Below are 20,451 nucleotides of genomic sequence, written 5' to 3' on the forward strand. Positions count from 1 at the left end.
GGTAAAGCTGCTCTGTCAGTCAGTCTTGGTAGAGGGGCCTTATGTGGTAGATATCCTGTAGGGTGTACTGGTGCAGCCTGTTGGTCACCTGATCTGGACACTCAGGTGCACCCCTCGTGTGGGCTGAGTGCACTCTCCTATAGTAGTTGAGCCTGTTTGCTGTTGGCACATCAATGAGATTTACGCCCAGGCCAATTGATTTGAAGGACTGGCTGAGACCACAGCACAGCAATGAAGTGGGAAATGCTTTAGCAAGGCTCTGGTGCCCCATGAATGTGCTGCTGGAGGTGGTTGGGTGGTATTCTGGAGTGGTCTGAAGCTGTCCACTGGGTGTAATGGCTCTGGGTCCTCCCAAGAGGTGCAGGCCAAGATCAACCACATATGTCCTGCCTGGAACATAAGCTACAAAGCAATCTTAAGTGGCTGCTACTTGTGCTCTGTTTATAGGTGCCTGGGAGAAACCAAGCTGCAAACCAAGGCCAGCTACCACTAATGCCTAACTTTGGGTCATTTAGCAAGATATGCAAGGCATGCCAAGATCAGATGCTGCTTGTTAGGGGTTTGAGAAAGTTTAGGAAAGTCCACAGCTTGGGTCAAGACAGGCCAATTTTACTTAAAAGCCACTGGAAGGGTATTGGGTAGTTCCTCAAGTTGCTTGTGTTGGTGTCTCAGGAAATCACCACTGTCGGGCCTGGGCTCAACAAAGGAAGTGGTATTTGCCAGCACTTCTGTTTTGGAGAAAGCTGCCCCTTCAGCCCTCAGTTTCTCCCTGTCTGTTCCTGGTGCCTTTTGAACTGCTGCCCCAGTGCTAGAGCTCAGAGTGAGTCCAAGTAGGTCCATGCACGAGCTTTTGTTTTTTTACATATTTTATTGATTTTTACAGAAAGGGAGAAGAATGGAGTTAAAAACATCAATGAGAAACATTGATCAGCTGTCTCCTGCACACACCCCACTGGGACGTGCCAGCAACCAAGGTTGATCTGAATAGAACCTGGGACCCTTCAGTCCGCAGGCCAACTCTCTATCCACTGAGCCAAACCGGTTAGGGCAATAAGCTCTTTAAGTGCCTGTCTGGCACTCCAGCAGCCCTCTAGCCCCCTCTGCCATAATCCCCACTCGTTTCCACAGCCAGAAAGTATGAGGACTTCTCTTCCCAGCAATGGAATCCTGGGCTGGGGAGCCTGGTGTGGGATTGACCCCCCCCTAGCTCCACAGGCAGGATCACTGCAGCTGAGATATCCCTCTCGATTTTTAACTGCCACGTGTGTGGGACCAACACGTTCAGTGCCTCCATCCCTCCTACCAGTCTCCATGTGGCTTCTTTATATCCGTAGTTGTAAGACTTCTGTTCGGCTAGATTTTAGGCTGTTCTGAATGATGGCTGTTCTGCAGTTTAGATGTCATTTTGATGTGGTTGGGGGAGGATGTGAGTACCGCATTTACCTACTCTGCCTTCTTGACCAGAAACCTCCAAGTCTGCTATTCTAGAGAAAAGTGTAAGTGAAGCTGCTCTTCAGTGCCATGTAGCGTCAAAGGCCCCCAATATTCATAATGATATACACTCAACATTTTTAAATCTCTAGATTTATAGGAAAGTTTTAGTATGATAAAAATGAATTCAATTTCATACTTATTAAGCATTTATCAACATAAAAGCACTAAGCCATACTGAGCAAACCAAATAAGATCCAGTCCTTGACCAGTCCTCTCTTATACAGAAGGGAAAGTGGAGAGAACAAGATCTCTATATTCAGAATATTTACTACAGTCTAGCTGGGGAAACAAAATTTAATTCTGTAAACATTTATTAATTTTTTCGCAGAAAAGGACGATTTTCAAACTTAGATAAGCATAAGAATCAACTATGATGTTTTTAAAATATATTTTATTGATTTTTTACAGAGAGGGAGAGGGATAGAATTAGAAACATCGATGAGAAACATCAATCAGCTGCCTCCTGCACACCTCCTACTGGGGATGTGCCCGCAACCAAGGTACATGTCCTTGACCGGAATCAAACCCGGGACCTCTCAGTCCACAGGCCAACGCTCTATCCACTGAGCCAAACTGGTTAGGACTGATGTTATTTTTTTTTTTTTTTAAGCCTCTAATGAAGCGTGTGTTGGTAGGGAAAATAAGAAAAGTAGATGTTCTTCTTGCTCTGGCCAGTGTGGGTCAATTGGCTGGAGCGGCATCCTGTATACTGAAAGGTTGTGGGTTCCACTTCTAGTCAGGAACATATCTAGGTTATGAGTTAAATCGGGGTGTGTATGAAAGGCAACCAATTAATGTTCTCCCTCGTATCAATGTTTCCCTCTCCCTTCTCCTCTAAAATATGCTTAGCCTCAGCTAAGAATTAAAAACAAAAATGTAGAAGTCCAAAAACATGATTCTCCTGATGAGGCCAAGAATCCACATTTTTAAAAAACACCCAAGATGCTCCTGGAGGCCTTTATTTAAGAAACACTGCCCTAGCCCAGCTGGTGTGGCTCAGTGTTTGAGTGTAGACCTATGAACCAGGAGGTCACAGTTTGATTCTGGTCAGGGCACATTCCCAGGTTGTGGGCTCAATCCCGAGTGGGGGGAATGCAGGAGGCAGCCAACTAATGATTCTCTCTCATAATTGATGTTTTGATCTCTCTCTCCTTCTCCTTTCCTCTCTGAAATCAATAAAAGTATGTTGTTTAAAAGTAAAATTTCCGCCGAAACTGGTTTGACTCAGTGGATAGAGCGTCGGCCTGTGGACTGAAAGGTCCCAGGTTTGATTCCGGTCAAGGGCATGTACCTTGGTTGTGGGCACATCCCCAGGAGGGGGTGTGCAAGAGGCAGCTGATCCATGTTTCTCTTTCACCGATATTTCTAACTCTCTATCCCTCTCTCTTCCTCTCTGTAAAAAAATCAATAAAATATATATTAAAGTAAATAAATAAAATAAAATTTCCCTAGCCTAGAACAAAAATTGATTTGGTTCAAAAAATAGAAAATGTGGACATTTACACTATAGAATACTATGCAGATATAAAAAAGAGGGACCTCTTAAGACTTTGGGACAGGTTAGATGGACCTGGAAATTATTTTGCTATGTGAAATAAGCCAAACTAAGACAAGTATCACATGATCTCACTTTTTTGTGGAATCTAATGAACAAAATGAATTGACCAAAATAAGACCCAAAGCATGAGGCATTAAATAGACTAACATACCTTGATGTGGGGTTGGGGAGATGAGAAGAGATAAACCAAAGAACTTATATACTTATATGCATAGCCCATGGACATGAGCAATAGGGCAGTGAAGATATGGGGGTGGGTAGAAGCTGGGAAGAGGTTGAGAAGGGGGAGAAAAAGGGAGATATCTGTAATACTATCAACAATAAAAAATATATTTTTTTAAAAAGTATGGCACCCCCCCCCAAAATATTTGACCTCCCATTAATAATACACAAGACATGTCTCTTAACAACCATCCTCTTGCCACAATAGACTCAGAGGATTACAGTATACTGTGATGGAATTTTAATTAAGCCCCTTATTGATAAAAAATGTATTTAAGTGGATTTGAAATAAAAATTTTTTAAAAATGTTTCTAGACCTCAAGGCCTCAAGATTATGTATATGCCTGTAACTACAGAACAAACTTTATAAAAAAAAATAATGCTCCTTGCTAGACTTCTAAAGCTCAAAAATACTGACTTTTGCTTCATTCTGAGGATGAAATATGGGATACCAATTTCTGTGATAATATTCAGCTGAATATTAGCCAATTTATAAAAAGCACAATAAACTAATTTTAGGTCAGTTATGCATGCACAATTAAGAGAATATGCACTACAAAGGGGAATAAAGTTAGTCAACAAAAGTCTGATATCATCAGTTTTCATGAAAGTATCTAAAATAATCAGCAAAGTACAAATGGCTTTGAGACTGACTGGACTCAGAACAAACACACAAGTAGCCTAGTCAAGTCACTGGTTATAGTCTTCCCAAAACTAAGATTTGAACATAGCTGTTTAGCCCAAAAAATTTACAGATGCAAAGTACCATGCATTATCCTTTCCAGTCCTTATGATATACCAGAAGCCAAATTTTATGTTTAATAATACTAATTTTGATTTGCATAACACTTTACAGCTTCTGAAATGCTCAGATTTCTCATTCTAGGATAGCAAAGTAGGTCATACTTAGTATGTAGATATCTGAGCACAGAGTCTAAGTCACTTGCGCAATGTCACAAAACCAACTAAAATGTAGAGGCAGATTTTTTCAATATTCGTTCATTCAACAAATAGCTAGAATGCTAAGACTTTGTTTTACGGCCTACTCAACGGTAGATACATAAAAGTGGAAGAGAGACAATAAACAAGTAAACATACAGAACATAAGATTTTAGATAAACACTTTAATTTTTGATAAATTTAGGTAAGTTTTAAATACCGTATTTTTCGGACCATAAGACGCACTTTTTTCCCCCCAGAAGTGGGGGGAAAAAGTCCCTGCGTCTTATGGTCCAAATCTAGCCTACACATATACTTTAAAAAAAAAGTTTTTTTACTTGCCTGGCTCTGTGTGGTCTCTGTGTGCTTGCCCGGCTCTAAAATGGTTCTAAATGCTGCTGTTTACTTTACAGGGTTGATTACATGTGTTTATGACTGTGATGTTGGGTTTTAATGCACATAAAATATTTTAGGACACTATTTGTTTCAGAATCTTTTTTTCTTCATTTCCCTTCTCTAAAAACTGGTGCGTCTTATGGTCCGGTGCATCTTATGGTCCGAAAAATACGGTAAGTGCTATAAAGAGAATATGGATAGTGGTGTAGAATGGCACAACCAGAGGTCAGATGTTCTAAGGTTACGTATGCCTAAGGTTACGTATGGCTAAGGCCCGAAGGAGGATGGCAAACCACCCATGTGAAGGTCTACAAAGGCATCCCAGGCAGAGGCAAATGTAAGCATAAACCCCAGAGGCAGGAAAGATCATGAACACGGTGACCAGACAGCTGAAGGGGAGGAAGAGGGAGGAGAATAATGAGGGAAGAGGGTACAGAGACAGTGGACTGGTTATATAGAGCCCTTAGACCACTCACTCCAGGAGGTAAAATTCAAAGTGAAATTGGAGACAGAGGTGGGATGATCTGATTTTCCTTTTAAAGAGATCATCCACGCTGCCAAAAGAAGAAACAACTGTAATACAATCCTCTAGCAACAACCCCTTGAGATTCAAAAGTACCAATAAAGTCTATTCCTTAGAGAACATTCCCGGAGAGTGGATCCATGGGTACTTGTTACCTTTGAGACTTTACATGAGTATCATGCACTTTTCTTTACAAATCATACGGATGTAAGGGTGGAAGCTAAAAAACCACCAGAACGTTTCTGTAACAGTCGGGTGTGAGATGATGGTTCCTTGGGAGTAGGGAAGTGAAAAGTAATTTGTAACATACATAGTTCAGAAGTATGGTAAGGAAGTCTTCCTGATGGATACAGGCAGGGGCAGGAATCAAGGCTAACCAGTGGTTCTCAACATGGGATGGTTTTGCCTCCCAGGGGACATTTGTATTGTCTGAAGACAAGTTGTCACAATTGGTGGTGGTGGGGATGGGTGTGTGTGTGTGTGTGTGTGTGTATGACAGGCTACTGGCCTTTAAGGGTGAAGGCCAAGAACGCTAAACATACTATAATGCACAGTATTACTGCAAAAACAAACTTACTTGGCTAAAAAGTGTTACAGTGCTGAAGTTGAGAAATCATGATCTAGACTGATTCCAACTGATTCCCATCACAGAATATCCATATTTCTAGTAGAATCTACATTAAAAAAAAAAAAAACACACCCCAAAACGTAGAAATGGCATTCCTTATTTTCATTATTCAGACAAGTAAAATTATTGTATACATGAAATCAAGTTTGTTTAGAGATCAATTAAATCATTGTGATTAACTCTATGTTGATCAGGTCTGATAAGTCTAACAAAATATAAAAAATCTATTGCTGATTAATAAATGCCATTTGTTGAACACTTTCTCAAAATGCAAGTAGAAAACTTCTATTTGACAACACTGCCCAACACTGCTTTTAATTTTTCTTTCTACCAGCTGGTTTAATCTGTAGTCCAATGCATCCACTACTTCTCCAAATAAAAATTCCTCCCAAATCTAAAGAGAGGGCTACATACGCTGGAAAGATAATCAGAACTATTACTGGGTAAGATGGGAAGAAAATGATAACCCACTTGTATGTATGTGCATTTATCTGTTTAGTTATCTTATTTTGGGCCTTTGGGCATTTATCTGTTTAGTTATCTTATTTTGGGCCTTTGGCACATTAGTTTTAGATACCAGAAGACTGCAGCAGGCATTTCTCTCAATTACTCCAAGACCAGCAATAGGAAAGATACTTTATAGACCTAATTAACAAAAGATAAAATGCCAAAGTTGGTAAAATTCATTTTACCTCCTTCTTTGCTACCTAAAAGGAGAGGATCTGGAAAAAGCCATTGTAATCCTCTCCCACAGCATCCTCCACGTCTGGACCTGCTATTTTAACGCATGAAATTACTGGGAAAGGTCTGAAGAGCTGAAATGATCTGGTGACTGAAGTAGATTAACAGAAAATAAGGAAGCAATGATCTGGTCCTAAAATGACAGAACATTACCTTCCACAAGGTGGGGCTGGGTGGGGGGAAAACTAAACAGAAGCTACAAAGTCACTTTTGGGATTAAGAAAAGGAAGTTGTTCTTAATTACAAGGATCTCAATGAAATTGGTCCTGGACACACAGAATCCTAGGTAACTAAATCTGGCTGAAACTGAGTTTTAGGAACAATTTACGTTTTTTAAAAGATAAAAAGGAGCGGGGGGGGAGAGGGGGGAAAGCAGTCATATTATCACAGCCTCATCCACATTATTTACCCAAATCATCTCACGTGGTAACAAGCCTGAATTCACCCCCACTTGTGATAAAACTTAAAAAAAAAAAAAACCTAAAAAAAAATCCCTAACCATCTAGAAGTAAAATACAAGGGCGCTTTACTACCCTGAAAATCATGCCGCTAGACCCGGTGGACGTTTCCAGGAGCAGCATCACCTCGCGGCGACCCGGGAGCGCTCTTCCTGGGCGGCCTCCCGGCGCCAGGGACCTCAGGACCCGGCGGCGTCGTCTTTACGCTCGTGACGTCACCCTCCCCCCTATGGAGACGCAGAATTGCCCCCCCCCCCCCAACGTAAAATTCACCGAAACTAACTCCCTCAGGCAGCGGCCGTTAGGAAGCTTTCCTTCAGGCTTACAGGAACTCGGTCCTACCGCGGCCGCCGGGCCGACCTCACCCTCTCTAACGGGGTAGCCACACCGCCTCCACACAGGAACGCGCGAGAGCGGCACCCTCACAAACCACATTCTCGCGAGATCTTATACGCAACTCTCGCGACATCTTCCGGTGTGCCTGTCCCTCTCCGCCCCCCCCCTTTTTTTTTTCTTAAGCCCCACCTCTGCACAGCTATTTGCTGAGAAACATCGCGAGATTTGCTGCTTTCAATCCCCGCCCCTTTACGGCACGATGGTCGCACAAGAATGTGATAGAGGCTACGCGGCCGCCATTTTCTCCCTTTCTTAGCAGTTGGCTGGTAGAAGGTCTCTGTGGAGAGCGGTAGCGGCCACAGTAGGGTAGAGATGGCAGACTATTCAACAGTCCCTCCGCCCTCCTCTGGCTCAGCCGGCGGCGGAGGCGGCGGCGGCGGCGGCGGAGGCGTTAACGATGCTTTCAAAGATGCGCTGCAGAGAGCCCGGCAGGTAAGCCGGGGCCGCGCGGCGGGATCCCGACGACTCACGGTAATTGGTCGCTGGCGGAGTAGGCCGCTACTTCTTCGCGCTGAGGAAGAGGGAAGACACGCTCTTCCGGGCTCTTGAAATGTGGGGAGAGTCACGTTTCCCCGCGATGGGGGTGCGGGTCAGAGGCTAGAGTTAGGTTTCGGGTTCCTTGCTGTCGGGAGCCCGTGGTAACCCCAACGCGGGCTGCGCGGCGATGGCCGTGGCCCTCCCTCCGCCCTCCCCGGCGGCACACGCGCTTCTTCCTCCTCTAAGGAGGGAGCGCGTCCTCCTCCTCCTCACGTGGAGCACGGCTCCCCCGTGGCAGAAAGCGCGCCCCGTTTCACACAATGGCGTGGAAGGGAGTTTAGTTCCGGAGGGAAACCAGGGTCGGACCCCGGACCCGGAGCCTTGTGAGGGGAGGGACAGGCCGTGAGGGCCGTGCTCACAGCCCTCTCTCCTCGCGGTTAAACCCGCCCGTGTGGTTCACTTCCCCAACGACGAGGGAGAGGCTCAGGAAAGGACTAAAATGCCGGGCTGAAGTTCTTCCTCATGGCGGGATGGATGTGCCCGTGAGAGAACCAGCCCTTCCCCCCCCGCCCCCCCCTATTTCTCAAAATGGCTTCAGGCCCGTTTTACCCCAGATTTCCAATTTGAATCTGCCTCTCTGTTCAACAGAGTCGTAAACTGACCACCTCTTTGTGTTACGTAGGTGCATGCATTTGCCCCGAAGGCACTTCTTTCGCGTTCAAGAAAACTTAAAAAAAAAAAAAAAAAAAAAAAAAGCAAGCACGTGCACCTCGGGAAGTAAAGATTTCTTAATTTGAACTTCCATCTTTATTGGGAAGTACGTTAATATGATTATAACTTTAAAATGTGTGCTATTGGGCTGGACTTTTTGCAAGCAAAATTGAGAATCTTTTTCTCGTTATGACACTGTGCACCATGGGTGCCAGGCATTTTTAGGCATTCCTGCTAAACAGATGGTAATCAGGAAATTAATTTTGTGCTGTGCTTTGATTACATTAGGAGTTAGCGTAATTATTTTTTTTACCCTCCTGTTAAAGGATTATTTCAGTCTCAAAATCAGTAAAATCGGTAGTGATGTTACAAATCGCTCTTATTTTTATAATGTGGGACACATTATAAGTAAAAATGTACCTGTACTAGTTGATAGTAAGATATTCAGGAGAGCCGAGGGAAAGTCATCACTAATACTAATGCTACAGTTTTTTTCGTGTGATTTTTATTCTGAACATGTTTTGAATAGTGACTTGACATTTGTATAATGACAGGGTTTATTTTTGTTCAACCGGCATATTGGGTTATTATGTGCCACACACTCTGCTTAGATACTGGAGAATTTTTTAAAATATATTTCTTTGTTGATTTCGGAGAGGAAGGGAGGAGAGAGAGTTAGAAATATCAATGATGAGGAAGAATCATTGATCAGCTGCCTCCTGCACGCCCTCCACGGGGGATCGAGCCTGCAACCCAGGCATGTGTGTGCCCTTGACCAGTATCGAACCTGGAACCCTTCAGTCCGCAGGGTGACGCTCTATCTATTGAGCCAAGCCGGCTAGGGCAGATACTGGAGAATTTTTAAATGTGTGAATTGGGTTTCTGGCTTCTAGGAAGCAAATGCAAATGAGTGGTTTTCATAAAGAAGTGCACATAATAAGGACAGTTAATCTATTGGGTCGGCAAGTAAGTAATTGCGGATTTTTAAAAGAAAATCAAAGACAATTTTTTCATGGAACTAAATAACTTTATTCTGTAATGTATTGCCCATTTTGATCAATGACCTTTTGCCATCTTTCAGGCAGCATCATAATCCCACGTTCAAAAAACTTCTGGTTTTTATTAGCAAAAAACTGAATCAGGTACGATTTGACATCATCATCATTATTGAAATTTTTACCATTCAAGGAGTTTTGTAAAGATCGAAACAAAAAGTAATCAGATGGTGCAAGGTCAGGACTATATGGTGGATGTGGCAAAACATCCCAACCAAGCTCCATTAATTTTTGCCGAGTGACCAAAGATGTGTGTGGCCTTGCATTGTCATGATGGAATACAACACCTTTTCGATTTGTCAATTTGGGCCGCTTTTCTTCAACTGCATTGTTTAATTTCATTAGTTGTTCAATGTAGACATCAGAATTGATCGTTCGGTTGGGTGGTAAGAGTTCAAAGTAGACAATTCCTTTGTAATCCCACCAAACTGATAACAAAACCTTCTTTTGATGAATATCAGCTTTTGATGTTGTTTGAGTTGGTTCACCTGGCCTGCTCCACGATCTTTTCCGCTTGATATTGTTGTAAACAACTCATTTTTCATCGCCAGTTATCAGTCGTTTTAAAAATGGATCATTTTCATTACGTTTCTTTAGCAAATCGCAGCTGCTAATGAGTTGCGTTAACTGTGATTCTTTCAGTTCGTGAGGAACCCATGTATCGAGTTTTTGAATATAGCCAAGTTGTTTTAAGTGATTTTCAATGCATGTATGTGATAGATGAAGCTTCTCTGCAATCTCACGTGTTGTACTGTGACAGTCCGAATTGATTATTGCTTTGATTAGGGCGTCATCAACTTCAACTGGACAACCAGAGTGTTTTTCATCTTTGAGTGAAAAATCACCAGAACGAAATTTGGCAAACCAATTTTGACACTGCCGTTCTTTTAAGGCTTTGTCACCATAAACAGCACATAACTTTTTATGAGCTTGCGATGCGTTTTTCCCTTTGTGGAAATAAAAAATCAAAATATGACGAAAATGTTCCTTTTGATTTTCCATTTTTCAACGAACGCCAAACGAAAACTACAAAACAGATCAAAAAACTTTTTTTACTGATTAACAGCTGAATAGCCAACTATCAAATAACAAAATGTGTTTTACATTTTTACTACGTCTGCAAACCTAAAAATTCAACTGAAGCCATATATGTGTGAAACCCGCAATTACTTACTTGCCGACCCAATATTTGTCCTATAAACGTTTATAGAGTTCTTACTTAGGAGTTAAAGCACTGTTCACACCACCAGGGAGTAGGGTACCTAACTGCCAAAGTAAAGGACTGATACTTTAAGCAAAGCATTAAAGAAAGTGGGAGTTTGACCAGTGGAGAAAAGGAGCATGAGCAAAGGTATGAGGGGTTTTTGCAATGACAACCCAAGTATGAAGTCACTGGAGGATAGTGTTGGGTGAGGTGAGGCAAGAAGTGAGAAAAGGTACAGATGGATACAACTTCTGAAAGACTGCTTTAATAAAAAGTAGGTTTTATGATTTGGCTAAGCTCTAATTTCCTGGTTAAGTTAAACTGCCTTTTTAATGTGGAAATTGTCCTCAAACTGGAATCTTTTCATACCAATAGGTCAGCTGCCCCAATGCCCTTGATGTAACAATCCTTTATAGATAGATGTCTTTGCTGTAACAATTTGATTGATCTTAAATCTAAGGTTTCCAAATTTAGCTTCTGATTACATTTTAGGATGCTGCTCATCTTATATAAGTGGAATATTGGGAAGAAGGAACAAGTTAGGTTAATACTTGAACCACTAAAGGACGCAGAATTATATTTCCAAAATTCCCATCTAACCTTAAGCTTCATTGCTTTGTCCAAAGTATTATCTGTGTTCTTTGGAAGGGAGAGTTAACCAGAACAGCTTCTTTTTCTTCAAAGAGCTGTGTACCTATGGGCATTTTTGGCTGGACAGTTATTTGTTAGAAAGCAGGATTGAGTGGTTAGGATTCCTGGTCCCTTACCTAGTTAATGCTAGTGGCATTTACGCTAGCTCATTGTTGCCATCTGGTAATTTAGGCCAAGTTGCCAAATTTTTTCTTTTTTCCCCCCAGAGAATCCTAGTTCTTTATTTTTAATGTGAGATTTGTAGGTTTTTATAATACACTCTGTGAGCTAAATCCAGCACAGGACTTATCCACTTTTTTCCTCAATGTCATATGAGGATAGAAGTGAATCAGACAGAGACTAGATAGATGAATAAAGTGGTAGATTACTTTCCTAAATTGTATTTGTATTGGAATTGTATTTCCAAAATTCCCATCTAACTTTAAGTTTCATATCCTTGTCTAAAGTATTATGCTATGTTTTTTGGAAGGAAAAGATATAAGAACATCTTATACAGTGGTAGATCACAAGTTAACAAAAATATCAAACTTCATCTATTCTGCTTAACTACTAAATTAATTAACTACTCAGTCATTTTTTTTTTTTAATTGAAAGGAGAGAGAAGTGGGAGAGAAAGAGATACATCAATTTGTTGTTCCACTTATTTATGCATTCATTTGTTGATTCTTGTGTGTGCCCTGACTGGAGATTAAGCCCTCAACCTTGGTATAGGCCCAGGGGATGATGCTCCAAACAACTGAGCTACCCAGCTGGGGCCAGTTCTCAATTGTTCTTGATAATTATAAATTGCATTATGTTGTTTGAATGCAATGAAAATTTTATGAAATAGAATTGTTGATTTTAATTACCATTAATCCCATCAATGAAAACTAGCCTTTGAGTGTGACTTTTAAACAATTTGGAACAGGCCCAAACCGGTTTGGCTCAGTGGATAGAGCGTCGGCCTGTGGACTCAAGGGTCCCGGGTTCGATTCCAGTCAAGGGCATGTACCTTGGTTGCCGGCACGTCCCCAGTGGAGGGTGTGCAAGAGGCAGCTGATCGATAATTCTCTCTATCCCTCTCTCTTCCTCTCTGTAAAAAAATCAATAAAATATATTTTTAAAAATAAATAAACAATTTGGAACAGAATAGCAACGTTAGATTATGATGATAAGCAAAGATTCCTATTTCGTAGGGAGGGAACAATGTTAATAAAATGGTGGCCTAGTAATATTTCTTGAGTCCTTCCTGCATCTTCACATTTCTGGTGCATGAGAACAATCAAAACCTGGCCCTCAGCAGGTACTTAATATTTATTCAGTTGAATCAAGAAATATCTTTAATGAATTTAGGTAGTAATGAAATTTTTTTTTAAATGATTATGTTCTTGCAGAAATTCATTTGTCGAATATCCACAATATGGCTATGTCAGTCCTTAGGGATAACAAAGAGAAATCACATACCTTAGTCTCCTGCAGGCAGTTTTCACAAATAGAATGTAACTACATATATCTTCAGCAGGACAAATAAAAATTGTTAAAATTTTAAAATGCAAAATTTGATGTGTAGACCCTGTTTTATAGTTTGAATTATAATATACTGATCTGTTTAATTAGTAATTAATATACTATGTTAGGCTCTGTGCTAAACTTGTATTCATTTAATTCTCACAACCACCCTATAGTATAGTTAATAAGACCAAAGCTATAGTATATATAATTCTAATATGCTTTGCTATATGTGTTTGCATGTAGAAAAAGGGAAATCTAGTAACCCTGGGAAGTACAGTTGGTATGTGGGAACATATATATAAGTGATACATATTGGGTTTATGACTCAAGTTAGTTATAATGAAGCTTGAGGTATAGTTGGTTTAGTTCCACATCAGGACATCTTTGGGGGATTTCAGTTACCAAAAGTTTGATTTTTCCATTTAATTTTTTATCATGGAACATTTCAAACATACTCAAAAGTGAAAGAATAATGTAATATGAACTCTGAGCCTTTCATCCACTTTAGAGATTATCCCCCTAATAGTAATTAGCCTGGGATTGTGCAGAAATTGGGATATCATCATTGTCTAATGATGTAATCTTAGTTAAATTAACCTCTTTTAATTTTTTTTAACTGTAAGATAGATCTCTACTTCACTAAATACTTTCTGCCTCATAGAGATGTTATGATTATTCAATGACAAAATGAATATGAAACATAGTGTGGAGCTTGGCCTGTTGTTAGCACTCAACAATATTAGTTGCATTTCTTTCATAGAAAAAATGCAGTAAATGTCCATTGGTTGTGCCCCACTTGTGACTTCAGGCTGGTATTTCAAATACGATTTTTGTTTAGTCAACTTCAGACAATTATTTGGCCCACTCTAATAGTTAAGTCTTTAAGGATAAAATTACTTATGTCTGTTTTTGAGTCTTTCTTGCCCCCATGTTTCTTTTTTCTTTCTTTTTTTTTAATATATTTTATTGATTTTGTCCAGAGAGGAAGGGAGAGAGATAGAGAGTTAGAAACATCGATGAGAGAGAGTCATCGATCGATCAGCTGCCTCTTGCACACCCCCTACTGGGGATGTGCCCGCAACCAAGGTACATGCCCTTGATCAGAATCGAACCCGGGTCCCTTCAGTCCCCAAGCCGACGCTCTATCCATTGAGCCAAACCGGTTTCGGCCCCCATGTTTCTTTAGTCCAAGATTGTCCAATAGAAATATAATGCAAATCACATTTTATTTAATCTAGCATTTCTAAAACATTACTATACTAATATGTGTTCAGTATAAAAATTTTTGAGATGCTTTACATTCTTTAGTTAATTTCAAGTTCTTTATATTTTACACTTCAAAGTATATCTCCAATTTGGACTATTTTAAGTATTTAATATCCACATTAGCTAATGTCTGCCCTATTAGACAGCACAGCCGTAGAGTCCCACAGGTATTCACATATTCCGTGCCAACACATATCTTCTGTGGAGTCATGGGAAAGCCGTGGCAAAGATAGAATTAGGATCCAGATTTTCTTCAAAGCTTTTTGGTCAGTCTTTTTAAGGTTCCTAATTGATTACTTTTTTTTTTCTTTCTAGTATGAAAAGCTTAATTTTAGGTGATTATTTGTTAACTCTGCAGTTATTAATGGTAGCAGTGTACTATAATTTGTCTTTTTATCAGGAACTATATGAGGAAATTGAGTACTAAATAGCATATAGTAGTTATGGTGCTCTTCTTAATGATAGTATGTTTTTGTTTTTTAAGATTGCAGCGAAAATTGGAGGTGATGCTGGTACATCACTGAATTCAAATGACTATGGTTATGGGGGACAAAAAAGACCTTTGGAAGATGGAGGTAAGTTATAGCCATAAGTATTTTTATTGTTTTACACAGTTTAGTTAAAATAATTTTTCAAATGTCCTTTTATCATAAGATTCCTAAAATTGTAAGGCTTATATTGCCCTCAAATGGAAAGAGGGGGAAAGAAACCTAGACAAGGTAGGTAAAATTTTAGTCGACCAGCCAGTTTTGTCTTATTAGAAAACATCATTTTTCTTCTTTTAAGATTGTGCCAGATTGACAGTTTGCACAGACGACTTGTTAATATTCTGGGGGTGGGGGGGAGTGAAAATTAAAATGTTTAGGGGACATTTCACAGGTTTTTCTCATCATACATGAATTAAATTTTATATGCTATATTTTCATTGTTCTGTTATTTCAGATTTCACTTTAAAGGTTGAAGTTGCCAAAGTTTGCTATTCTAGTGTGTTGCAGATTATATCATTTTATTGCTACATTTTTGTTTATTTTAGTACCTTGTTTTGTGTTTCAGGTTTAACTCAATGTGGCTTAACGCAGTAGATTTACAGTGCCTTGTATTTAAAAAAAATTATTGAAGTTTCTGAACTTAGAAGTCAGCACATATTTTTGTTTTAGATTTGATGTATGAAATTTTGATACAATTTCTTTTTGCCTTTTTTTAAGAGGAGGATTCTGAATGAGCCTATAGAATGTATTTGTAGCTTTTGACCAGGACTACATGGTTTCATACAGTGAGGTTTTAATATACAAAACAAAAAATGAGCTAATGATGCTTCAGATGTTGTATGTAATGTATTCTTTTTATTTTATGTGTAGATGGCTCTTGGACAAGTCCGAGCAGTACAACACACTGGGAGGGAATGCCCTCTCCTTTTAAAGGCAGGAATTTTTATTTATTACCTGTGTTTAGTATGTAAACGTGAAATAAACCAGTGGATTCTGATATGGACACAGTATTTCTTGGATTATGTGTCTGAATTTTTGCTGTACAACATTCTGATGTTTAATTATTTAATTTTGAAGGGGGGAGGAGAATAGTACTTTATCAGTTGTCTATTCTAAGGTATGCATTGTATTCATCTGTAAAGGATGTAGATGAAGGTAGTCATGCAGTTGCTTTGAGTTTCTGCTGAAGTTTATGCCTTGATATGTTTGGTGAAGAAAAGAACAGTTTAGATTGAGATTGCCTTGTAATGTCATTTTAAAATTTATTTTGCATAGCTTTGTGGTCACTGTCTGATACACTCAACTTTTGATATGTCAACTTTTCACATTTTGATAGGTCTTCTTTTCTTCCAGTCTTCAGTTCCTACAATGGGAAGCATCATTAGCCTTTAGCATGTGATATTTTGCTAGTAACGGACCTAAATACTTTGTCTTATAACATTCTAAAGTGCTTAACATACATTAAGGTCAGTGATTTGATACAATCAAAAATAATTTTTTTAAAATGTCTGTGCATCTTTTAAACATGAATAGTTTGGGCTACATTTTGGCACTTTTGGTTCAATTTACATCATACCCTCAGCTATTTCAATAAACGTTTATATTGATGTTTATTCTTGCTTGGGCAGGGGGAACTGATTCATATATTTGTACTTATTGGCAAAAAATTAAAACACACTTAATTTTGCAGATCAACCAGATGCTAAGAAAGTTGCTCCTCAAAATGACTGTAAGTATTTATTTGAAGTTGGGTTAAAAAATAAAGTAACTGGATTTTAATTAGGGTTTTGTTCCTGTCTTTTGTTGGGTATCTTTGAAGTTCGTTGAAGGCAATGAATATTATGTTATAATGAATTTCTTTGTAGATATGTGCATCTATCTTTATGATTTCTCAGTTGTGGCCAGGTACATATTAATGAGATTAGACCATTAAGTTATTTTAAATAGTCTCTTTTTTTGCTCTATTTCTTTTTACTTTTTTTTAAAAAAATTGTTTTCTTGCTCTATTTTTTAATCTATACTTGCACACTTGAAAAAAAGTGGTGGTTGTTTTGTTTGTTTGTTTGTTTGTTTTTCCCTATGTCATTGCTAGTAATGTCTGCCCTTTTATTGACTTTATTTGCCTACTGATTTAAGTATTCTGCATAAAATTTTACTCTCTTCAAGGTATTATCTGTGCATCAGGGAAATATTTTGGAACTGCTTGATAAAAGTATTAAATATATGTGAACTTAAACTTTTCAATTTTTATTTTTTATGGTAGCTTTTGGGACGCAGTTACCACCGATGCATCAGCAGCAAAGGTATAGTCAAATGCTTTTCAAATGATCTGCAAGTTTTAGTTGAACTGTATGTAAAAACACAACCAAGTTAGTGTACGGTGAATATGTGTCTGCCGTGTGTGTGTGTGTGTGTGTGTGTGTGTGTGTGTGTGTGTGTGTTTCATTTCCTTCGACTTAAGGTAATACAAAATGATAATTTTTCCTTTTAAGTGATATACATTTGTAGTTTGGAAGGATGGCACTTTAATTAGGCACATTTTAGAAGAAGTAAATTAAAATAACCATTTAAAAAAAATAATTGAGATGACATTCTCTCAACTCTACTCCAGCTTCTTTGCATGTCTTCAGACTGTTTCTTTCATCATACCCTTCTCACTTGATGTGTGTTACCTTAAGATTCTAACTTTACTCAAGCCATATTTTGACTATAAACAAACATGTTCCTGGAACCCTGGTTTGAGCCATTAGACCTCCATTTTCATCAGAATACCTTTTATATGTAAATAAATTACCTTTCAATGAAGGAAGATTTTAGTTTCTGGTTTGTTTCTGTTTTTTAGCAGGTCTGTAATGACTGAAGAATACAAAGTCCCAGATGGAATGGTTGGATTTAGTAAGTAACCTAGTTTCTAAAGCTTGAAAACAGTCAAAACATACTTGGCAGTCTTTCAGCTAATAATTTTCTTTCTAGTTATTGGCAGAGGAGGTGAACAGATCTCACGTATACAGCAGGAATCTGGATGCAAAATACAGATTGCTCCTGGTAATGTTATTTTCATACTGAATAGAAAACTAGCATATTTTTAAGCTAGTGAAAATTATGGTATGTGCTAACCTCTTCTTAGCCTTAAATTTGTTTGTTTGTTTGTTTTATATTGTAGACAGTGGTGGCCTTCCAGAAAGGTCTTGTATGTTAACTGGAACACCCGAGTCTGTCCAGTAAGTATGAAAATCATGTGTCTAAGGCCAGTGCCCTTCTTTCTACTGAAGGGCATTGTCTTTACAATTGAACCAGCTTCCTCCCGCACTGTTAATTTCCCCTTCTTTTCTAGATAATTTCTGATAGCATACAGACATGCTTGAAAATCTCACATTAACCAAAACCATTCTTGAACCCCACATTTATATTTCTCTGCTCTCTTTTACAACAAAACTCCTTAAATAAATAGGTAGTTCTACTTTGGTATATCATTTTGTCATGACCTTACACCAATCAGGCATTGATTCCCACTGTTCTGTTAAAATTGGTCTATTCGAGATTGTGACTGGCTGCTTCCTCATTCAGCCTGACAGCAGTGTTTGACACCGTGGACCACTTGCCTAGATACCTACTTCTCTTCTCCTCTTTCTCAATTTATCTTGGCTGTCAGCCTTATCTTCCTGGGTTCAACATAAAAGTGCCACAAAATTCAGTCCTCTTGCATTATATCTACATATACTCTTTGGATTACTTAATTTACTCGATTAACCTTCATATAATACATAGCTTTATATGCCATAGATTTTATGTTCTAAATTTTTATCTCCCGCCTTGGTCTCTTTTTCTAAATTCCAGGCTCATATCTAGCTGCTCAGAGTACCTCAAACATTAGATTATTAGAAAACAAAATCATATTTTTACAGCTCATTCCCAGCTTGCTTTTATTTATTTATTTATAATTATTTATCTCTTACATGTATGACAACTCTGTTTTCATATATTTTTTTATCTCTCCTCATTTATCCATAAGCAAGTCTTGGTCATTTTTTATTCCTAATTTATTTGAGATCCAGCCTCTTTTTGCCACCTTCTATACTATACCGCCATATCTGTGATGTGATTTGCCTATATTACAATGTTGTGTCCATTGTTTTAGCCTTGTTCAGTAATGATCCATTCTTACAACAGAGTAGCTATAGTAATTCTTTTAGAATGTGAGTCAATTCATAATATTACTTTGCTTGAAATCCTGTAATGCTTAACTCAATTAGAGTAAAAGTCAGTGTCTACCATGGCCTGCTTACCTGCTATTTCTCTCTCTCTCTCTCTCTCTCTCTCTCTCTTTTTTTTTTTTTTTTTTTTTTACCATTATCCCAACTCACGCTATTTTAGCCTCATGTAGCCTCTTGTATTCTTTTAGCACTTCAATCATGCTTCTCATTTGAAGTCTTTGCACTTTCTATTTATTCTTTCTGGAACCTTTCCCCCCCAGATATTTTCACATTTCCTCTCCCTCTTCCTTCAGGTTTTGGTTCAAATGTTTACCAGTAAGGTCTCCCATATCTACTTTCCATAAAATAACGTCTCTTCACATGCATACACATTCTATCTTTATTCTGCTTTTGATTTTCCTTATAGCCCTTCCCAAGTTACATGTAATTTATTTAACATGTTATTTTTTTAATATGTTTTTATTTACTACAGAGAGGAAGGAAGGAGGGAGAAAAAATTCAGTGATGAGAGGATCAATGATTGGTCTGCTGCCTTGTGCACAGCACCTATTGGGGATTAAGCCCACAACCCAGGCATGTGCCCTGACTAGGAATCAAATAGTGACATCCTGGTTCATGGGACAACGCAAAATCACTGATCAATGCCAGAAGAAACTCTTGTCTGTTTTGTTTAGTGCTGTATCCCCATTAGCTAGAACGAAACCTTATATATAAATGACATTTTTTGTATTTATTGAATGAATGCATTTTAACATCTGAGTGACCAAAGTGATGGTTTAAAAATGTAAATATTGCCCAGCCAGGTGTGACTCAGTGGTTGAATATTGACCTATGAATCAGAAGGTCAATGTTCTATTCCTGGTCAGGGCACATGCCTGGATTGCTGGCTTGATACCCTATAGGGGCCATGCACAAGGCAGCTGGTCAATGATTATCTCTTGTGATTGATGTTTCTACCTCTCTCCCTTCCTCTCTGAAATCAACAAAAATACATATTTTAAAAATGTTATTTAGTCCTCTTAAGAATCAATTTAATATTGCAGTAACTCTGGAATTTGAGTGCTACTTAGAAATTTTGTGTTCTCAAAAATATTTATTTAAAAATTGTATACCTAGAAATTTGATTGAATAGTTTCAATCTTTGACCCTAATGGCATTTTCTTTTAATTGAAATTATTAAAATTTAGCTTTAAGCCACCTAAACTGGAATTGGAAGAAGTAACTGGTTATATTTTGTATTTCTCTTTGATAAGCTTTGGGGTATATTACAACTTAATTGACTGTTAATTTATTAATAGGTCAGCAAAACGATTACTGGACCAGATTGTTGAAAAAGGAAGACCAGCCCCTGGCTTTCATCATGGCGATGGACCAGGAAATGCAGTTCAAGAAATAATGATTCCAGCTAGCAAAGCAGGATTAGTTATTGGAAAGGGAGGAGAGACAATTAAACAACTTCAGGTATTATTATTTATAAAATATTACTATTCATCTGTTTTGAAGCCAATTTCCTTCCATTCCCCTTTTATTAATACTGTG

The 20,451-nt window shown here is 38.6% G+C and overlaps 2 protein-coding genes across 27 annotated transcripts in view; one reads left to right on the top strand and one right to left on the bottom strand.

Annotated features, from left to right (window-relative positions):
• The window catches only part of DNAJB4 (DnaJ heat shock protein family (Hsp40) member B4), a 47,291-nt gene extending 40,157 nt beyond the window's left edge, over positions 1-7,134 (bottom strand). The window contains exon 1 of the mRNA XM_045584456.1: positions 7,035-7,134. The gene's annotated coding sequence lies outside the window, so the exon portion shown is untranslated. The remainder of the gene's footprint in view (positions 1-7,034) is intronic.
• FUBP1 (far upstream element binding protein 1) overlaps positions 435-20,451 on the top strand; it is a 42,594-nt gene continuing 22,577 nt past the window's right edge. For 5 of the 26 annotated variants that reach the window (XR_004989548.1, XM_036447365.1, XM_045584435.1 and 2 more), the window contains exons 1-9: positions 7,552-7,826; positions 14,695-14,785; positions 15,569-15,631; positions 16,389-16,427; positions 16,962-17,001; positions 17,541-17,593; positions 17,672-17,743; positions 17,862-17,919; positions 20,211-20,373. Coding sequence is in view for 25 of the 26 variants with exons in the window: in XM_036447365.1 (XP_036303258.1) it covers positions 7,668-7,826; positions 14,695-14,785; positions 15,569-15,631; positions 16,389-16,427; positions 16,962-17,001; positions 17,541-17,593; positions 17,672-17,743; positions 17,862-17,919; positions 20,211-20,373 (738 nt within the window). In the remaining variant the exon portion in view is untranslated. Of the gene's footprint in view, positions 440-7,550; positions 7,827-14,694; positions 14,786-15,568; positions 15,632-16,388; positions 16,428-16,961; positions 17,002-17,540; positions 17,594-17,671; positions 17,744-17,861; positions 17,920-20,210; positions 20,374-20,451 lie in introns of those variants that run through there. The other 21 variants (XM_045584439.1, XM_045584441.1, XM_045584449.1 and 18 more) reach the window with 15 other exon arrangements.

Source organism: Pipistrellus kuhlii, unplaced genomic scaffold (genome assembly GCF_014108245.1).
Source record: "Pipistrellus kuhlii isolate mPipKuh1 unplaced genomic scaffold, mPipKuh1.p scaffold_m20_p_2, whole genome shotgun sequence".
NCBI lineage: Eukaryota > Metazoa > Chordata > Mammalia > Chiroptera > Vespertilionidae > Pipistrellus > Pipistrellus kuhlii.